This window comes from Cherax quadricarinatus, chromosome 53 (genome assembly GCF_038502225.1).
Source record: "Cherax quadricarinatus isolate ZL_2023a chromosome 53, ASM3850222v1, whole genome shotgun sequence".
Taxonomy (NCBI): Eukaryota; Metazoa; Arthropoda; class Malacostraca; order Decapoda; family Parastacidae; genus Cherax; species Cherax quadricarinatus.
The window spans coordinates 22,402,744-22,423,055 of record NC_091344.1 but is presented as its reverse complement, the minus strand read 5'-3'; the positions used below and the strand labels follow the sequence as shown (position 1 = coordinate 22,423,055).

General features: G+C 42.4%; 1 protein-coding gene across 4 annotated transcripts in view; it reads left to right on the top strand.

Annotated features, from left to right (window-relative positions):
* The window catches only part of LOC128692209 (uncharacterized), a 52,712-nt gene that overhangs the window by 16,590 nt on the left and 15,810 nt on the right, over positions 1-20,312 (top strand). For 3 of the 4 annotated variants that reach the window (XM_070096464.1, XM_070096463.1, XM_070096466.1), the window contains 9 exons: positions 3,607-3,719; positions 4,789-4,948; positions 5,884-6,043; positions 6,369-6,507; positions 6,827-6,906; positions 7,030-7,123; positions 11,281-11,372; positions 15,104-15,402; positions 15,827-15,911. In XM_070096464.1, coding sequence (XP_069952565.1) covers positions 3,607-3,719; positions 4,789-4,948; positions 5,884-6,043; positions 6,369-6,507; positions 6,827-6,906; positions 7,030-7,123; positions 11,281-11,372; positions 15,104-15,402; positions 15,827-15,911 — 1,222 coding nt within the window. The remainder of the gene's footprint in view (positions 1-3,606; positions 3,720-4,788; positions 4,949-5,883; positions 6,044-6,368; positions 6,508-6,826; positions 6,907-7,029; positions 7,124-11,280; positions 11,373-15,103; positions 15,403-15,826; positions 15,912-20,312) is intronic. The other variant, XM_070096467.1, reaches the window with a different exon arrangement.

Genomic DNA, 20,312 nt, shown 5'->3' with positions numbered 1-20,312 from the left:
GCTGGTCTCCAGTACCTGCCATACCTCACACACAAATACACGCTATTTTAATTTTTCTCCTCTCCTTACTACCATTTGATTTCCGCAAGTGTAGGATAAATAATGGATTTCAGGATGGTAGTAATATTGAGAGACAGTCAAGGTGGTAGTATTGGTTACAGTGAGGGAAGTAACAGTAGTGGTGGAGATAGGAGATAATGGAGATTATGGAAATAGCAGCAGTTGTGGTAGCAGCAACAGCAGCTGTACAAGTAGCAGCAGTTGTGGTGGTGGTAGCAACAGCAGCAGCTGTACAAGTAGCAGCAGGTGTGGTGGTAGCAGCAGCAGCAGCAGCAGCTATACAAGTAGCAGCAGTTGTGGTGGTGATAGCAACAGCTGTACAAGTAGCAGCAGGTGTGGTGGTAGCAAAAGCAGCAGCTGTACAAGTAGCAGCAGGTGTGGTGGTAGCAAAAGCAGCAGCTGTACAAGTAGCAGCAGGTGTGGTGGTAGCAGCAGCTGTGCAAGTAGCAGCAGGTGTGGTGGTAGCAGCAGCTGTACAAGTAGCAGCAGGTGTGGTGGCAGCAACAGCTGTACAAGTAGCAGCAGGTGTGGTAGCAGGTGTGGTAGCAGCAGCTGTACAAGTAGCAGCAGGTGTGGTAGCAGCAGCTGTACAAGTAGCAGCAGGTGTGGTGGTAGCAGCAGCTTCACAAGCAGCAGCAGGTGTGGTGGTAGCAACAGCAGCAGCTGTACAAGTAGCAGCAGAAACATAAGCACAAGTCGTAAGGGTGAATGACTCAGAGACACTGAGAAAAATATTGGTATTAGTCAGGATAATAAAGGCAGTAATGGTGTTGATAGTTACTGAGAGCCGTTGTGGGAGTAACTGTGGGCAGTAGCAATAGTGGTACCTGGGAGAAACAAACCATACCACAGGTGGGGTTAGAACCCGCAATCAGAGAGTCTCAGAGCAACGTCAATGACGGATAAATAACTGTACTAGACAATCAAACCAAGCAGATTTGAGATGGGAAGAGACAGGAAAGACTCCATGAACGTATGGGATGGAAGTCTAGCGTTACCACGTAAGCAATGACGTAAATGAGGCAAACGATGCAGTGATGGGATCACATGAGCTGTCCCTAGTGCACCTCGGGAAGACAAATCAGAACGATAACTAAATTATAATACCCAGGCAGATATCATGAATTTTCTTCGGAAAAAAAATGGAGGGTGTGCCATCGCGAGAAGTTTACAGGTGTTTTAAGAAAACGCTGGATCTATAATATATATATATATATATATATATATCTCCATGGGGAAGTGGAATCTCCATGGGGAAGTGGAACAGAATTCTTCCTCCGTAAGCCATGCGTGTTGTAAGAGGCAACTAAAATGCCGGGAGCAAGGGGCTAGTAACCTCTTCTCCTGTATATATTACTAAATGTAAAAGGAGAAACTTTCGTTTTTCCTTTTGGGCCACCCCGCCTCGGTGGGATTGTGTTGAAAGAAAGAAAGATATATATATATATATATATATATATATATATATATATATATATATATATATACACACACATACGAAATTGGTTCTATTTTTGAAGCCCCCTGTATATCCGAATTGTCCAGATTAAAGGCTTATAAGAAAATATAGTATTTGCTAAGTAACTAAAAGAATTTGCATTAAAAAAAGTGTAATTTTGAGCTGGATGGTCAGATTACTTGGCGCTGCGGAGGCGAAAATTTAATATCACTGAATTATTTAAATAAAATTTAGAAGCTGGCACTTATTGAACTTAAATCCAGATTATTTTTTTTATATTACAAATACCACCGGTGCTGTCAGACTGAAAGCATTCAAAATCTTTAGCAAAATCCATCAGTTTGAATTCGTTGAAGAGGCTTTCGACAGTTATGTAAATAAAATCAAAATTATAAATTCTTCATATTTTTAATTACAAAATTTTGTCAAATAGTCCCAGACAAAAGAAATAAGTCATTTCCTCAATATATTCCCCACTAAACCTCTACCCTACCCTTATCCCCTTTGTCACTTAAATATCCTAGCTAAACCATAGCCCCTTGGAACACGTACGTCACTGGATCTTTATTGTGGCCAGCGAGGGGCTTTTGATCCAAGGATATGGACCTGTCTTCTGAGGCACAAAGTCAATACCATACCCACTTTTCTCTACCTTTCTTCTGTCACAAACCTATATTGTTCTCTCTTCTGGAAGCCCCTTAGAAGGTTTCCTAACTTTTGGTGAAGGGCTCTTGATCCAAGCAAACTGAACTGATTACCCTCTTCCCCCTCCTTTACTCTAGTCCAAAGGTGCTGGATCACCTTTGTGGATTCAGCGAATATTATTTGGTTTAAGAGATAAACTAAAAGAAGACAAATGATGTAATATTGGTAGAATTACCCACAATATGTTAGGTAACAGGACACAAGTACAGCTAATGTGACAATTTATTGTGGCAACGTTTCGCTCTCCAGGAGCTTTGTCAATGATTTGTATTGTTTGTAATTGCTTAACAAAGCTCCTGAAGAGCGAAACGTTGCCACAGTAAAATGACTCATTAGTTGCACTTGCGTCCTTAATAACTTTATTAACTACCAGTACATGTACAAGGTATACAGACCATAAGTGACATCAGTGACATACTACTAGTATATAGAAAGCCGCTTGTTACACAGAGCATTTCGGCAAATTAGGTCCTTGTCCCAGGATGCGACCCACACCAGTCGACTAACACCCAAGTACCTGTTTTATTGATGGGTGAACATAGACAACCGGTGTGAAGAAACTCCTAATGTTTCTACCTTCGCAGGGAATCGAACGCAGACCCTCGCCGTGCGAAGTGAAAGCTTTAGTGATCAGGTCACGAGACACCGTAAACAAAGTTAATATTTACCTGGAGTTTACCTGGAGAGAGTTCCGGGGGTCAACGCCCCCGCGGCCCGGTCTGTGACCAGGCCTCCTGGTGGATCAGAGCCTGATCAACCAGGCTGTTACTGCTGGCTGCACGCAATCCAACGTACGAGCCACAGCTCGGTTGGTCAGGTAACGTAACGAGAAATGTAACGAGAAATGTAACGAGAGAGAGTTCTCAACAGTGACACGAGTGAAAAATCTCGTGCTATGTCAGAAAATATTAAAAACAATCCCGAAAGAATTATGGGTTTTCTTTACTTTTTCCCGAGTTGTACTTGGATCCACGGGATGCATCAGCTGGGCTGATTCACGGGTCACATGTGGTCGGGACTTCCCCTCAAACCCAGGTGCCGGGAGTGCCACGTCAGTGCCACGTTAACTTCTTGAAACCCTTTCGTGTTTAGCTGTAAAATTATTTATAATGTTAGTGAGAGCTTGTTGACATTGTTATTATTATTATTATTATTATTATTATTATTATTGTTATTATTATCAAAAAGAAGCGCTAAACCACAAGGGCTATACAGCACTTGTGTTGTCCCATAGCCCTTTTTTTCATGTTGTATTTACTGTGTGGTGTTTTGGGTGTTAGATAATGTTTGGCAGGCATGTATCTTCGAATGACTTATCCAGTCCCTGCACTCAGAAAATGTAAAGAATTGCTTTAAATACGTCATTCCCTGCTTGCTTGCAGGATCTTGACCACGTCCACCTGCCCCCCACACACCACAAGTGGGGCGCCAGTCGCTTCGACAAGAATATTGGCAGAGTCATCTGTCGAGGCATGGGTTTCACTCACCTGGAAGGGTGAGTCTGCTCTTTGAGAGGTGTTACACCCACTACTTACAATCATCCAGTTTATCTTCATCTCCCTCATATTCATCCACTTCATCACCCATGTCAATAAGTTCTTGTCAACACACCCACAATCACTAATGATGATTAGCATCACGTACCTTGATTCATCAGTGTTTTACTACTAGATTAGCCTTGTTGTATGTAAATGCCTGTTTGAGTTTGCAAGCGATGAACTCTAGTTCATGGTCCTGCCACACTTTTTATCAGCATCATATAGCATGTGTATATTTCAATTCTTGTACCGAGTCTGTTTCCTATGATGCATTTGTCCAACATTCCAAAACTAGTGATAAGGAAGTGTAAACGCTTCTTTACCATTCCTGTTTAAGCGTTTTCTGACATTAGTTGTTCTTCAAACACTGCATTTTCTATATTACCTTTCCCTCGAGACTAGTTTGGTTGTGAATCTCTGCATTTTCTCTAATCTCTTAATGTTTGGTATGTGGGTTGTATGCTGGTACTGCAGACTGGTGCGCTTGACATATATTGCAGATCTGGATAGGAATAGCGGCTGAGGTCCTTGAAGACTTAAGTTCGCCAGTCATCCAGTCGCTCCAGAGGAAATTTGGCTAATGTGCGAGTCATGGATGTGCTTGACAATTTCTCTTATCCTTGTATGTGTTAGTAGTCTCTGTTTTCTCTGTTATGTACTATTATTCTCCTTTCCTTAACCTATCCTGATTAACTTAATTACATTTGATGGTACATTAAGGATATTGACCTACTTAACACTACCTGTTGTTCAATCGTTTTATAGCTAAAACTACCAATTTTCCCACTGTTCCAGTAAGGGCTCTGTTTCCATTGACTTGTAGATTTTTAGCTAACTGTTGACAGTTTCTTCACGCTCTCTCAAGAACCCACGATGATTTGGTGTATTTATTTCACTTGGTCACAGGCCTGGTCACAGACCGGGCCGCGGGGGCGTTGACCCCCGAAACTCTCCAGGTAAACTCCAGGTAAACTCCAGGTAACGCCTTCACTCACTGAGTGCCGCCTCTGTTTCTCTCCGTCCCAGGGTGTACAGAGTGAAGTTGGAGGATGAAGAGATAGAGAGAACCAAGTTGACGGTAGAGTGCCTGGGTTACGAGGCACTATTATCACACTGTGTTACCTTCGATGCTAGGAACTCCACCTGCGAGTTCCTGATGGGGCTAGAGTGTGGCTCCTGCTCCAAGGCGAGTGATTCTTACTCTGCTTCTTTAATTATCAGTTCATAATCATTTTCCACTGTGTGTGTAATATATAAATATATATGTCGTGCCGAATAGGTAAAACTGGTCAATTAGCAAGAACTCGTTTAAAATTAAGTCCTTTCTAAAATTTTCTCTTATACGTTTAAAGTTTTTTTTCATTTATGCTAATGCAAAAATTAATAATTTTGTGCCAAAAGCACCTTAGAATACTTACCTAACCTTTTATAACAAGCGCAATTTAATTTAGCCTAATCCAACTAAATATATTTTAGATAAGTTTCCAATAATTTAATAAAAACTCAATGAAATATATTTTTTAAGTTCTGTTCAGAATGATTTTTGCGAAATTATTGCAAAAACAAATATTCACTTTCTTTATTCGGCAAGAATAGCGTTGCTATTTAAGCCAAAATTTCAAATTTTACCTATACGGCATGACTTGATACTTCTCTGGTTACTATGGTAACTGACATGAGAACTGCATGTCAAACTTTTTAATTGCCATAAAAAGTGCCTAATTATTCTCTAAATTCTGTGATGTTTGCGCTATGGTTGGTGTTGCTGACGTTGTTGCTCCTGGGTGTGCTACTGACGTTGTTGCTCCTGGGTGTGCTACTGACGTTGTTGCTCCTGGGTGTGCTACTGACGGTGTTGCTCCTGGGTGTGCTGCTGACGGTGTTGCTCCTGGGTGTGCTACTGACGTTGTTGCTCCTGGGTGTGCTGCTGACGGTGTTGCTCCTGGGTGTGCTACTGACGTTGTTGCTCCTGGGTGTGCTGCTGACGTTGTTGCTCCTGGGTGTGCTGCTGACGGTGTTGCTCCTGGGTGTGCTACTGACGTTGTTGCTCCTGGGTGTGCTACTGACGTTGTTGCTCCTGGGTGTGCTACTGCTGATGATGGTACTATACTGGGAACTCAGAAAATAGACCTGATAGAAGGAGAGACTGAGGTAGTCACCAGTCCAGAGTATCCGAACTACAGTGATGATGTGATGTGTGTGTGGAGACTACAAGCTCCTGCACTCGCTACCATCACTATCAACTTCACTGACTTCAGGCTCCCCAACCTCGATAGTGAAGGTAGAGATGATAGTGATTGCATTTGTGATGAGTGTGGTGCAATACATAAATAACCAGCACATAGAAGAGCTGACGACGACATTTCAGTCAGAGTAGGACCCTTTACAAAGTCACACTGTGACGTTGTCTGTGCAGGCTATTTGTGTACCATTGCACTCACATTAATATACCTCTTTGTTCTGTTTTGCAGTGCAGGGAAGACAACTTCGACCTAGTAAATTAAGGAAGATCGAACCTTCATTATTGTCTTTGTGCTGAACGACACACATGGATATACTACTTTGAAATACTTTACATTTTTTGTAAATTTCTGCACTTCGTACAGGTCAGTGTGCCAGAGGAGCACTGGAGGTGGCGGAGGTGGTTGTGTTGGAGCAGCAGCCAGTAACCAGGACCGTAGTGAGCATGTGTGGAGGGGCTCTACCCACACCTCTCACACTTCACGCCCAGGCGGTCCTCCTCAAGTGAGTGTGAGAAAGTGGAGGGCAGTTAGTACAGAGGATAGGTGGAAGAAATTGGGATTTTTTGAGAGAAGTGGGCTGGGGATTTTCGGCTGTTTGGGTGGGGTGAGAGGAAGGGGCTAGATCTCAGGTTTTATGGGGGAGAAGTTGCGAGCACAATGGGGATTTTCGGCTGTGGAGGGAAGGTGGAACTTTCATCCTCCCTAAATACGTCACTCATTATTATTGAGATGTAATCACAAGCTCGGATTAGTTACCTTGTTGACTCCCGTTAACCCACCATTCTTTTTGTCCACTATCTTAACTTCCCCCTTCCCCCCAGGTACACTTCAGGTGTCTTCTATCCTCGTCCTTTCAGCAGACATGGCGGTTTTAAGGTCCTCGTTACAGCTAGCGCCATCGGTAAGCGCATACCTGTTTAGCCCTTTTTAAGTGGCTCTTTGATGCTGACGAAAGGTTCTCACTCTGAGGAATAGCTCTACTTTCTTCCTCTCGTTCATAACTAGCCAGACGTGTCTCCTGCAGAGTGGTCACCGGCGAGGCTGAAGACTGGGGAGGTGGTGTCTGTGGTACTGGCAGTGCTGCTGGTCCTGCTGGCCGTCACCATGATCTGCTATATGTAAGTCCTCTATCAAAATGTGGTGCAGTTTTGAGTTTCTAGTTGGTGTCAGGAGCCCAGCTTTAAAGATGTCCCTTGGCTCAGTTGGTAGAACACCCACCTCACATACTGAGGGCCTCTGGTTAGATTCCTGTCACAGGTAGAAACTTTGGGCGTGTTTCCCTTTGGGCATGTGGCCAGTGGTCTGGTAGGCAAAGCTTTCCCTTCACACTCTAAGAGTCCGTGGTTCGATTACCGGCAAGGATGGAAACATTGAGCATTTCCTTACACCTGCTGTCCATGTTCACCCAATAGTAAAATAGGTACCTGGGTGTTAGTCAACTCGTGTGGGTCACATCCTGGGTCAAAATTGACCTAATTTGCCTAAAATGCTCTGCAGAACAAGGTGCTTTCTATATAGTAGTATGTCATTAATGTCAGATAGGCCTGTATATATTGAACATGCATTTGTAGAAATATTTATTATTACTTGCTACCCCTGTTCAGCTGTCATATGGGGGTTCGATAACGTGGATTGGGTAATAACACGTTGGATGTTCTAGTATATTGAGTGGAATATAGGGGGAGCACCAAGCCTTGACCTGCCACCTGTCTAACGCCTCTACTTGAACTGGCTTGCCGAGTGCCTCAGAGGGTAGCGGCATTCAAAACAAACTAAGTTAGCTGAACAGTGAATAACAAGCAATTCACACAGACGGTTAGTAGTGAGTCGTACTACTGCTAACTGGTTACTGGCAACTGGTTACTAGGAACTGGTACTACTGAGAGCTCAGCGATGCTAACGTATGTCATCCCGACATACAGCTATACAAACTAGAGATGGCAGGCGTACGGCTTGGGCTGATTCTATACAATGTCAAAGTACACAACAACTGAACATTATAACATACATAAGTAGAATATTGGAATGGAAGCTAACATAATGCATTACAAGGTATGATATAGCACAACTCATAGAATGAGACTCAACATTGAGATTACACAATAGAAATGATAAAAAAAAATTGATCGATCGATCGGTATTCATGTGATCTATGGATTCTGAGGAAGGATGTGTACAGAGAAAGAAGTGTTTAACAGAAAAAGCAGACTTGATGCACTCAAATCTAAACTGTTAAATCTCAGAATTCAGAGGGAACATGACCTGGGGTTTACCTGGAGAGAGTTCCGGGGGTCAACGCCCCTGCGGCCCTGTCTGTGACCAGGCCTCATGGTGGATCAGGGCCTGATCAACCAGGCTGTTACTGCTGGCTGCACACAATCCAACATATGAGCCACAGCCCAGCTGGTCAGCCACAAAAAAAATACACAAAAAAAAAAAATCTTGAATATTAATAAGTTGATACTGTAATTATTCATCTATACAGGTTATTTACATTTAACCCCAACTCTGCTAGGGTGAGATTGACATATGCAGAATGGGTGTCATCTCTGGGAGGATCAAACTCTGATGCACTGGCTAACTCATGCTGTATTTGAGGCAAATCTGAATTGGTAGTTACAAATGATACTTGAGGATTTCTCAATACCTGTCGTGTATGTAGGGAATAACGACATTCAGATTGATTGACTGAGAATTAGAGGTAGAGAGTACAGGATCATGAGGATTGTCAGTCTGTCACATTAGTCTGGATTGGAACATCATTATCATCACATACTAACTTCATGTGATCTAAATGCGATTCTTTATACTGACCAGTACTAATTTCTCTAACCTTATACTTATTACCAGTGATAAGTTCAACTACTCGACAAGGACCAACAAACTTTTGATCAAGCTTAGGCATTGCAGATGTTTTGTTAAAGTTAGTCAGCATAACTCTCGAACCTACTTTGATTTTGGATGGCTTTGCTCGAGTGTTTGCGACTCTTGTAAATTCTGCTGTTGATTTATGAAGTGTTTCATGGATTCTTCTAAAGATGCTTTGAGCTAGGCTGGTACGAGTTGCTCTGAAATCATCAGGGTTGTAATTTGTATTCGGATTAGAATATAGCAACTCATAAGGCAAACGTTTATCTACACCGTACAATGCATAATGTGGAATGTCACCTATAGAAACATTTTAAGCAGAATTTATGGCACACTGCACATCAGGTATAACTTCATCCCAAGTTTCACTGTTGGGGTTGATAGTGGCTCTCAAAACATCAAATACTTTCTTATTGGTTCGTTCCGCTAACCCAATGCTGGCAGGATGATGAGAAACAATGGTGGATTTAGAAATCTTGTACAAGGTACACAAATTTTCAAGAATCTCATTACAGAATTCACCTCCATTATCTGTTACTAGGAACCTAGGGGTGGTATGCCTGCAGATAATGCTTTCTTTAAACATTTTAGCTACTGTCTCTGCAGTCTTATCTGCAATAGGAACTAACTCGCAATATCTGGTGAAATGGTCTACCATAACACACAGAACATTGGAAATTAGTTAACAGATCTAGCACAACTCTTTCCCACGGTTCATTAGTAGTTGGATACACCTGGATTGGATTAGGACCATTAACATTACCTTTGTTGCATACAGACACTACATTTCTTAACATACTCAGAAAAATCAGTTGCCATAAGAGGCCAAAAGTATTCAATCTGGTTTGTTTTACTGAACGATCCATACCAGGGTGCGCAGCCCCTGGTACATCGTAAACTAGCTGTAAGGATACATTCACTAGTGACTGTGGAATTACTAACTGGTATACCCTCCTGCTAGGAGTATCCAACTCGGCTGTTTGATACAGTAATATTTGGTTCATGACAAAGTCACTGATGGGTGCTGGTGGCTTCACAGTCAGAATAAGATCTTCCTGGAGCAGGAATCGAATCACACCAGACCACATGGGATCTGTTCGTTGAGCATTCTTTACGTCCTCAGCAGTAAATGGAGGGACTGCAGTTACTATACTAACATGTCGTGATAAAGCATCTGTGACTACATTTGATTTACTAGGTGAGTGTTCAAAGGTGGGATTGAACTCTTGGATAGTCAAGGTCCATCTCGCTAACCTTCCAGTAGGTTGTTCTGAAATAAAGGTATCAGTGGAGCATGGTCTGTCAAGACATGAACAGAGTACTGATAAATGTCTTGGAAGGGCTTGAAAGACCATATTATTGCTAAAGCTTCTTGCTCAGTTACTGTATAATTACGTTCAGCCTTCCTAAGGACTCGGCTAGCAAATGCAACTGCATTGTACTTGGTATCAGTCTTCTGAGCTAGTATGGCACCTATGCCAATTGAACTAGCATCAGTTGTTAGATAGAAGGGCTTAGAAAAATCTGGAAATTTCAAAATTGGAGCAGATGTTAGCTTTTCTTTTAAAGTTTGGAATGCTCTTTCTTGATGGAAGGTCCAAACGAAAGGAACATCTTTCTTAAGCAACTCAGTTAGAGGAGCAGCTATGGAAGAAAAATTGGTAATGAAATTTCTATAAAAACCTGCTAAGCCCACAAAGGATCTTACAGCATCAGCAGTAGTGGGAGTTGGAAAATTTAGTACTGCAGTTACTTTACTTTGGTCAGTCGTAACCCCTCTAGGAGTGACTATGTGACCAAGAAACTTGATTTCTGATCTGAAAAATTGATATTTAGACAGTTTGATCTTTAAATTGGCTTCTTCAAGCTTACCAAGTACTACATCAAGTCTTTTCATCCACGTCTTTAGACACCATAAGTGCATTACCATAAGTACACCATAAGTGCATTACCTATGAGACCTCTAAAAATGTTAGTCATGAGCCTCGAGAGCTGTATAGCCCTTGTGGCTTAGCGCTTCTTTTTGATTATAATAATAATAATAATAATGAGCCTCGAGAATGTGATAGGGGAGGATCGTAACCCAAAGGCCATATGGAGGAAGTGATAATGACCTGTAGGAGTGGAGAATGCGGTTAGCTCTTGGCTGTCCTCGTGAAGAGGGACTTGCCAAAACCCTTGTAACAAGTCCAGGGTTGAAAAGACTTTCTCCAATGTGCCTCTGTTCAGCTAGCAGTAAGTAGGCACCTGGGTGTTACTGTTGTGGATGGCATCCCTTGGGGTGGTCGTATACCATAGAGGTGAGGTAGGATTAAAAGCAAGTACTTAGTAACTCTTAGCCTGTGTAAACCGAAATGTTAAATTTGCTTGTATTTAAAATATTCAACAAGATGTATCTTCTAAACAGCTGCAGGAGAAGCACTCTTGGACGCCAGCGCAGCAGACAGAGGAAGCTGATGCAAGAACGTCTGGCCTTCCAACGACCCAGCAGCCATGACGGTATGTTATTTAGGGAAGGAAGCCAAGATGGAGGAAGGATCAGAACCAAGGAGAAAGGCATAGGGAGGGATGGAGCCACAGGGAAGAGGGATGGAACATAGAAAAGAAGGAAAATATAAATCAAATGAAAATGAGAGTGATAGTTGAAGCTTAGAAGAGTAAGGGAAAGAAGGAAGAAACCAGGTATAGGAAGAATGAGGGTGAAAACTGAGACACTGGATAGTAGAAGGGCAACACAAGGAAGAGAAGTGTTATTTGTGCTACTTAATGTTATCCCACTGAGAAGTTTTAAGCATTTGCAAGTTTCATTAATAATTCTCCACTTCAAGAGAACACCCGGGCTTCATTGTTACTGTTTTGGTCTGTTTTTAATCTTATAATTTAGGAGTTTCCTGATGACCAACCAAGGCAGACCAATTTTTTTTTAATCATGTGATAGTATGCAATACCGCCAAGTTAATGAGACGCAAGTACAACACTTAGATACCATTATTGCCTGCAATAAAAATACACAAATGTTGCACATGTGCTTAATGTAATTACCTAGGTGATATCTAAAGGAACACCAGGGCAATTTAAGGTGATAAATAAGTCACTCTGTCTGACTTTTTTGGGTTATCCTAGGTTCTCTACACATATGCTGCTATGTATGATAATTCTATGTAACTGTATTTGTGTATACCTGAATAAACTTACTTACTTACTTACTTACTTACTTATAAGACTAGGTTTAATTAAAAACAAATATATTTTACAGACTAAAATAAGTAGCAGATTTTCCAATAACTTGCTTATATGACCGTACTGATATAAATTCTTTGTAGATATTTCGAGAGACGAGCTTCATAAATGTCAATTACAAAATGTATCAGCTGCATATTTGCCCTATAATCTTATCAATAATAAATAAAATATCTAATAGTTAAGTTATGGATAAATATTACACGTTTTCTCTAAAGTAGAAACTCTCAAAGAAAATTAGAACACTCGTAGGGGAAACTTGCTAATATGACTGAAATATCTAAAATAAGTATATATTCATGTACAGGTACCCAAATAGTTACATAGATTATCAAACATAGCAGCATATGTGTAAATAACCTGGGATAACCCATAAAAGTCAGTGACTTATTTCCATCGGGGTACTTTAGGTTCTTGTTTGCATATTGGTGAATAAAAAAGTTAGATTTTATTGAAATTATTAATCTGAAGAACGCAGATGAAGTTTTTGCTCAGATTATTAACCCAGCGAGTTAGAAGCCCATTAGATTATCTTACTTCCACTGTGGAGGGGGAAGGGATCCTTTTGTGGAAAATACTGTATATTTTCCGGAAATACGGTAATTTATAGGTAAATAGATGCCCTATATTGTATTTTTAAAAGAAGTATGTTATCGAAAATGGGAAACTGGACCTGCGCCTGCGCAGACGGAGTCGCCATTTTGTTTGAATTTGTATTAGAACGTTGGTGAAATGGGAAGAATTTTTCGTGCTCTAGAGGTTAAAATTGGGCTGACACCTCTCAAATAGGAGGTGAAATTGGTGGATATGCATTCCTGCATAACTTGAGATATCAGGCGACAGGACAGGACAACTCCAGGAACCTCAGATAAGCTGTCTAATTTGTTTAATTTCTGTCCAGTAGAATTTTCATAAATGTAGGCAAAAGGGGGGGGGGGTCCTGTACATGACACATTAATCTTCAGTCAAATTGGTGAGTGTTATGATTAAGATATTCTCTGTTATGTATGTGTATCTATAATCATTTATTATTTTTAATATACAGTCCACAAATTTATATATTTACCAGCATTCCTGGTGATGTATTTTTCATTTGTAATTAATAGGTCCAGAGCAACTTGTGGATATGACAGTGGTAGGTATCGAAGGGGGACATTTTTTGCGACCTAGGTGTCCCAAATTCCTACTTGTCTAATTGATAAATAATAATTATCTTTGTTATTTACTGGTATGTACATTATGAGTTACATCCAGATAAATGCAATTTTCCACACCTTTAATTCGTTTCCCCAGGATGCGACCCACACCAACAAACTAGCACCCAGGTGCTTACTGCTTGGTGAAAAGGGACAGCAGGGGTTAAAAATAAATAAACAAACAAAAAAACATACCCATTGTTTTCACTTGTCCGAGGATCGAACTTTGGTTCCTCATTGTGAGCCGAGGAAATAAGTCACCGACTTAAGTAATTTTTATTCAGGTACAGGTACACATAAATACAATTTCATAATTTATCATACATAGCAGCATATATGTAGACTTTTACTAGGTTATACTATGTATGTTCTTGCGTACTGTATCTAAACAGCCTAGTGAGCCACGAACACCTAGAATGACCTCATGAAGCCAGTCTGGCATATAGTGTAATTCCTGTGTATCCTTTAATGTTAAGTTAAGATGTAATCAGGTTGGGAATGGTTATATTTGGCGGGGGGGGGGGGTGAAATTGTCAAAAGTTTCAGCCTTCACAGGTATATAACTCTGGTATAACTGGGTGTATATGGTGTGTGATATTAGGTTGTCAGAACACTTTTGTCTGTTGTACTCATTTTTGTAAGGGTGAATTGGGAATTTGTGATTTACCCCTTTTGTGTACCTTAATATAATTTCCACCTTGTATTGTAATGTTTTAAATAAAATATAAAAAAAAATACATTGGGCTCTTTTGATCATGTACAGTATATGACATATTTATTTTTATTAACAGTGATAAAAATCATTAAATATGCAACTGATTTTCATGTAAGTGATTAAATAAATCTTAATTCAGATTATTAACCTCGTAAGTTAAATGGCCAGGAAGAACAACTTTTCATTAGGCTCTTCTATAAAAATTTTAACATTTGCAGTAGTTTTATATAGTAAATTATATAGAATTTAACCAAGGATAGCCCACTGAATTTTTTTTTGGGGTTATCCTGAGTTAATCCTACGGGATGATAATCCAGAATCATTTGAGAATGTTAGAACAAGAAGCTTATGAGAAGGTTAGTATGTAAATCTGTGAACACGAGCCAACCGAGATGATGTCTGCTTCTCTGTCTTCCTCTCATAGCTCTGTAAGCTACAACTACTAACAGAGCCTCTATTGTAGATGAATGGTTCAGAGAACCGACATGTTGAAGTAGACACATGTGCAACTCTTGGGTATCTTTATTGAGGAAACGTTTCGCCACGCAGTGGCTTCATCAGTCCATACAAAGGAGAAACTTGAACAGGAGAATGAGGTAATCAGTCCCTCAACCTTGAGTCGATGTAGTCAGTCCATCAATCTTGAATAGATTGATGGATTGATCGACTCAAGGCTGAGGGACTGATTACCTCATTCTCCTGTTCTTCAAGTTTCTCCTTTGTATGGACTGATGAAGCCACTGTGTGGCGAAACGTTTCCTCAATAAAGATACCCAAGAGTTGCACATGTCTAATTCAAGAGCCTCTATTAGCAGTCGTCCGAGCTAGACTGGGGAAAGGGAGTCAAGGGTTCGATTCCCGACATTGGTAGAAATATTGGGCATGTTTCCTTACACCTGCTGTCCCTGTTTACCCAGCAGTAAGGAGATACCTTGTTATTGGACGACTGGTATAGGTTGCATCCTGGGGGAGAGGATTAAAGAACCCCAGTAGAAATAAGTCTTAGATGACAGCCAGACATGACTCGGTTATCCTGGGTTACTAACCCTCGAGCAATCAAATTAAAATTTCCTTCACAGTTGCTCTGTCAGCAATGTTGGCCAGTATGAGAACCTTGCAGTCAGCGGGACAACAGTTTACTCAGCACAAGCTGGATGTCGGAGAGGACAGGGATAGTGGTGGTGGTGGTGAGTGTAGGGGTGGTAGTGGTAAGTCGTGGGTGAGGGATGAGTGTGTGACCCGTACTACCAGCATGCCTATCCGCCAGTCCAACTTTTCTGTCCCCCCGCCTCCACCGCTGCCTACCTCTGCCCCACCGCCTCCAATCACGAGAACTCGACTCCAGACTCTGCCGGTGATCAGCCTTCCAAGTAGCCAGGCAAGCGCGCGCGCACACTTGTTACCTTGAGAGTTGGTGGTAAATAAGTCAGCTATTATTTAAAATTATTTATTGGGGGCTATATAAATTTGTAATATATATTTACCTAGAAAATTCATTAATATATTAAAACGCGAGATAATTATTTCACCATATCATAAGCCTTGATACACAAATAACCCTCACATAAAAGACAGAAGCTTACGACGACGTTTCGGTCCGACTTGGACCATTGACAAAGTCATTGACTTTGTCAATGGTCCAAGTCGGACCGAAACGTCGTCGTAAGCTTCTGTCTTTTATGTGCGGGTTATTTGTGTATCGTTCCAGTCACGGTATTGTGCCTTTTTGTTATTTATAAGCCTTGATACTCCTGCCTTCAAACTGTGCCCTTGACGTAACATGAACGCTCTCACCCTGCCAGGACTACAGTGAAGGCTACGATCAACCAATCTACATGGAGGTGGACCAGTACGGCAGGTCTCCACTAGAGACTTACTTACAGCTGGGTGAGGAACAGCATTTCATTCGCCCTTAACTAGCATCCTCTATTTCCTCATTGTCTCAGACTTCTTATATAATAATTTTTCTGTGCAATGTTTAATTTAAATCTTCATTTGTTTTCCTTGTTCTATCTTTATCGTCCTTCTGCTGCTTCAACATTCTAACGTTCTTATCCCTCTCAGGTTTCTCTCGTTTTTTTTTCTTTGTCATTTTGTATTTAGAAGATACTTTTCTTTCTCCTTAAGATAATCCTCACGGGAGATTCCCTGATGTTAGTAGGGGCTCTTGATCTATTAATTAAACTTGATCACCAATCACAAAGCTCAGAGGGAAAATTTTTAGGATTCCACCTTGATAAGTCTCAGATTTCAAACACATGTACAACAAATTTCCAAGAAAATCTCCAAGACTGTAGGCATACTATCGAAGATAAGGTACTATGTTCCACAGTCAGCCCTCCTGGCCCTATATCACTCTTGTTTACCCCTATCTCGCCTGTGGAATTTGTGCATGGGGCTCAACAACAATAAACCATCTCAGACCATTAATTACCCAACAAAAGGCTGCAGTTAAAATAACAAACTCCCACTACAGGCAGCACACTCCACCAATATTCAAAACTCTAAACCTACTCACCATACAAAACATCCATACTTATTATTGTACCTACTACATACATAGAACACTTAATACGGATATAAACCCTCCCCTCAAACGTCTCCTTACCAACCTCAACAGAACACATGACCATAACACAAGACAGAGATCACTCTTTGATGTTCCTCGTGTCCATCTCACACTATGTAACAACTCAATGCACATAAAAGGCCCAAAAATCTGGAATTCATTACCTGTGAATATAAAAGAAATACTGTCTGTTTATCAATTTAAGACTCGTCTTAAGAACCCCTCTTCAAGGGGGGCTCCTTGGCGTGGTGAAGAGGCTCTTGGTCTGAGGAATTAGCCCTGTCGGTCTTCTTCCTCAGACCGAACCTAATTACCCCCCATTCTCCCCTCCCCTATCCCATCCTCCCCTTTTTCCATTCCTCCTCCTCCTCCTCACCCCTCCCTTTTGCCCTTCCTCTTTTTAGCCTTCGTGATTTCTCCCACAGGCGCGCTAGTTCCTAGGTAGGGGAAAGGACACCGGGGTCGATCCCATTCCGTTGAGGTTTCTTGGCGGTGGCGTAGTTTGCCGTGGAATCTGGATTGCCTAGGGATGTCCCGATCCCTCTCCGGTATCCCGGAGTAGCTTTGGGTGTCTTTTGGGCGACGGGTGTATCTCTGGAAGCCACCTTTCGGATTCCGGGGGTGGTGGCTGAAGGAGGTATGCTTTGTGGCGGATATCCGGCCGCCCTCTCTTTTGTCCACCGAGGTAGCTCGGCAGATGTGAGGTTGCTATCCCGGATTGCTGGTTTACTGGCATGAAGGGTAGGGTATGGCACGGGTTCCATGCTGCATCTGCGCTACTAGCGGTGTCGAGTCCTCTTGGGCGCGGAGGGAGATTTCCGGCCCTTTCATTCCTCCTGGGAACTATTCCTCCCCGCTCCCCCCTTTTTTTATTCTTTTTTTTGTTTTTATTTTCTTTTCTTCTTTCTTTTTTTTTCTTAAAAACAAAAAGCAAAGGAGTAACCTAACCATGGCAGCCCTAGTCTATGAAACCACTACCCCCGGGCCCCTTCTTGATACCGCACCCCATTCTGACCCTGCCTTGTGTTTAGACCACTCTTCGGACACTCCTGATGCCCCTGTACCTCTTGCTGGTGCTGTTTCCTCACCCGCTTCAGGTACCGGGGCTTCGACTGACTCCTTCGATTTGTCTGAACTCCGCTCTCCTTTGACTATGCTTCCGGCTTCTCCCTCTACGGTAAGGCAATTTTCGAATCGCCCACCCATTTCATGCCGGACCAACTCCGGTCCTACTCCTAAACGCCAACGTCAATCTCCTGATGATGCTCCGTCGTTACCTTCCCATTCTACTCGGAAACGACCGACACGTCAAGCACTCCCTCTCCACGCTCAGTTTCGGACCACACAATGGACTAAATTCTTTACTTTAAGACCAACTTCTTCTTCTGCCTACCTTTCTGACCATAGTATTGCCAAAGCGCTCCTGCGTCATGTTGGCAGAGATATTTCATTTCACGCTCTCAAGAGCGGTACGCGCATCGTCACTGTCCAGAATGCTACCCAAGCTCATGATCTTTCTCTCCTTTCGAATATCGATACTACTCCTATCACTATTGAAAAACATCTTTCTCTCAATTCTTGTAGTGGTACTGTCATTCTGCCCCATACCATAGTCCAACAGAATTTCCAGTCATGTGGCAATGACATTTTTGAACAGCTGGAACTCCAGGATCTCCCAATCCTCAAAGTAGACACTTATGTCCTTCCTGCCCGGGGGCGGAGACGTTACCCTTGCAATGTGGCTCGTTTAACTTTTGACAGCCGAGAACTCCCGTCCTCTGTATATGTCGCGGGACATCGGTTACAAGTTCGAAAGGTGATACCTACACCGCAACAATGTAGAAATTGCTGGCGTTTTGGTCACCCAGCGAAATATTGCAGATCTATGGCCGAATGCCCAGTCTGTGGTGCCGACAACCATTCTAATACATCTTGCAGTCAACCTCCATCTTGCCTTAATTGTAATGAAGCTCACCCTTCGTACTCCCGCCGTTGCCAGGTCTACTTAAATGAACGTGAAATCCGTTGCCTCAAAGAGGCAGAAGGTCTCCCTTATGCTATGGCAGTTACTCATCTCCGCCTCCAAGGGAGACTACCCCGTGTTTCTTATTCTCGTGTTTCCAAACATCCCCCCACTTCTGGGGTCCCATCTTCTGCAGCCTCCTCTGTTGTTACCCCTCCCATAGCCATTACGGCATCTAATCCTTTTGCTGTCCTTGGCTCTGACGTCCCGACTACAACTCAGTCTGTTCTCACATCTTCGCGTCCTTCCTCACAAGCCCCAGTATCGACAAGACCTCGTACGACACCTAATACCAATCGCCCCTCTACTCAGAAGTCCAAAAAATCCACATTGCTCAAATCTTCTTTGCCCCTTCCTTCCCTTCTTCCACCTCCACACGTTACCTTCCCAGTCTCTGTACCTAGTTCTTCCCCTCTCTCTGGCTCTATTACAAGTGTGGAGATTCACCCTCCTCCTCGTACTATGCCTTCCACCCCCGTCCCCTCCCAAGTTTCTCCCTCTTCTGTCACCTCCCAGGTTTCTACCTCTTCTGTCCCCCCCCACACTTCATCTCCAGTCCCTTACACTTTTCCCTCCCCCTCTACTTTGGTACAGTCCATTACTGTCCCAATCTTTACTCACCCTCCTCCTCCTATCTCCAATATGGTTTCCCATACATCTTTGAATTCAGAAACACTTGAAGCCATTTCAGAATATATTGCAGAGACTAAACCTTCAATGGACACTGATTCACTTCCTGTTCCTTCTCTTCCCTCTCCTCCATCTTCACAACCCCATTCTTCGCAACGCTCCGTTCCTTCGCTACTTGAACATCTTCCAATGCCACCACACGTTGACTTTTCTAACCCCTCTAGTCCGTAGGTGCCTTTACCTACAGATTCCTGATATTTTCTTCATCGCCAATCATGGCCTATTTACAGTGGAATATCCGCGGCCTCGGGTAATCGGGGTGAGCTTCAGATGTTGCTTTCCAGGTTTTCCCCTGTTGGTGCTTGCTTACAAGAACCAAAATTACACTCGGCTGTTTTCCATCCTATCTCAGGCTATAATTTATTGTATTCTTCGGATCCTTTCTCAGATGGGACCTTTAATGAAAGTGCCCTTCTTCTACGCAATGATATTCCGTACTGTCAACTATTTGTCCATACCTCGCTGCATTACACTGCAGCCCGTATCCACTTGAATAAGTGGTTTACAATATGTTCTTTATATCTCTCTCCTTCTCGAGCATTTTCTATCCCAGACTTTGCCTTTCTTGTTTCATCCTTACCACCACCACTTCTGTTACTTGGTGATTTTAATGCCCACCATTTCCTCTGGGGGGGGTCTCATTGTGACTCACGTGGCATTCAGTTGGAGGCTTTTCTTGCCTCTCACCCCCTCCATGTTTTAAATACGGGTACTCCCACCCATTTTGATCCTCGTACTCATACTCTCTCTTGCATCGATCTATCAGTCTGCTCTTCCTCCACTGCACTAGACTTCACCTGGTCTGTTCTACCAGACTTACATGACAGTGATCATTTTCCGATCATTCTTACTTCTCCTTACTATTCACCACCTTCCCGTAGCCCTCGCTGGCAATTTGATCGGGCAAATTGGGATCTTTACTCACACCTCACTGCTTTTAGTGAGGTTCCTTCTTCATCCTCCATTGATGAGCTCCTACACATCTTCTCGACATCAGTTTATACCG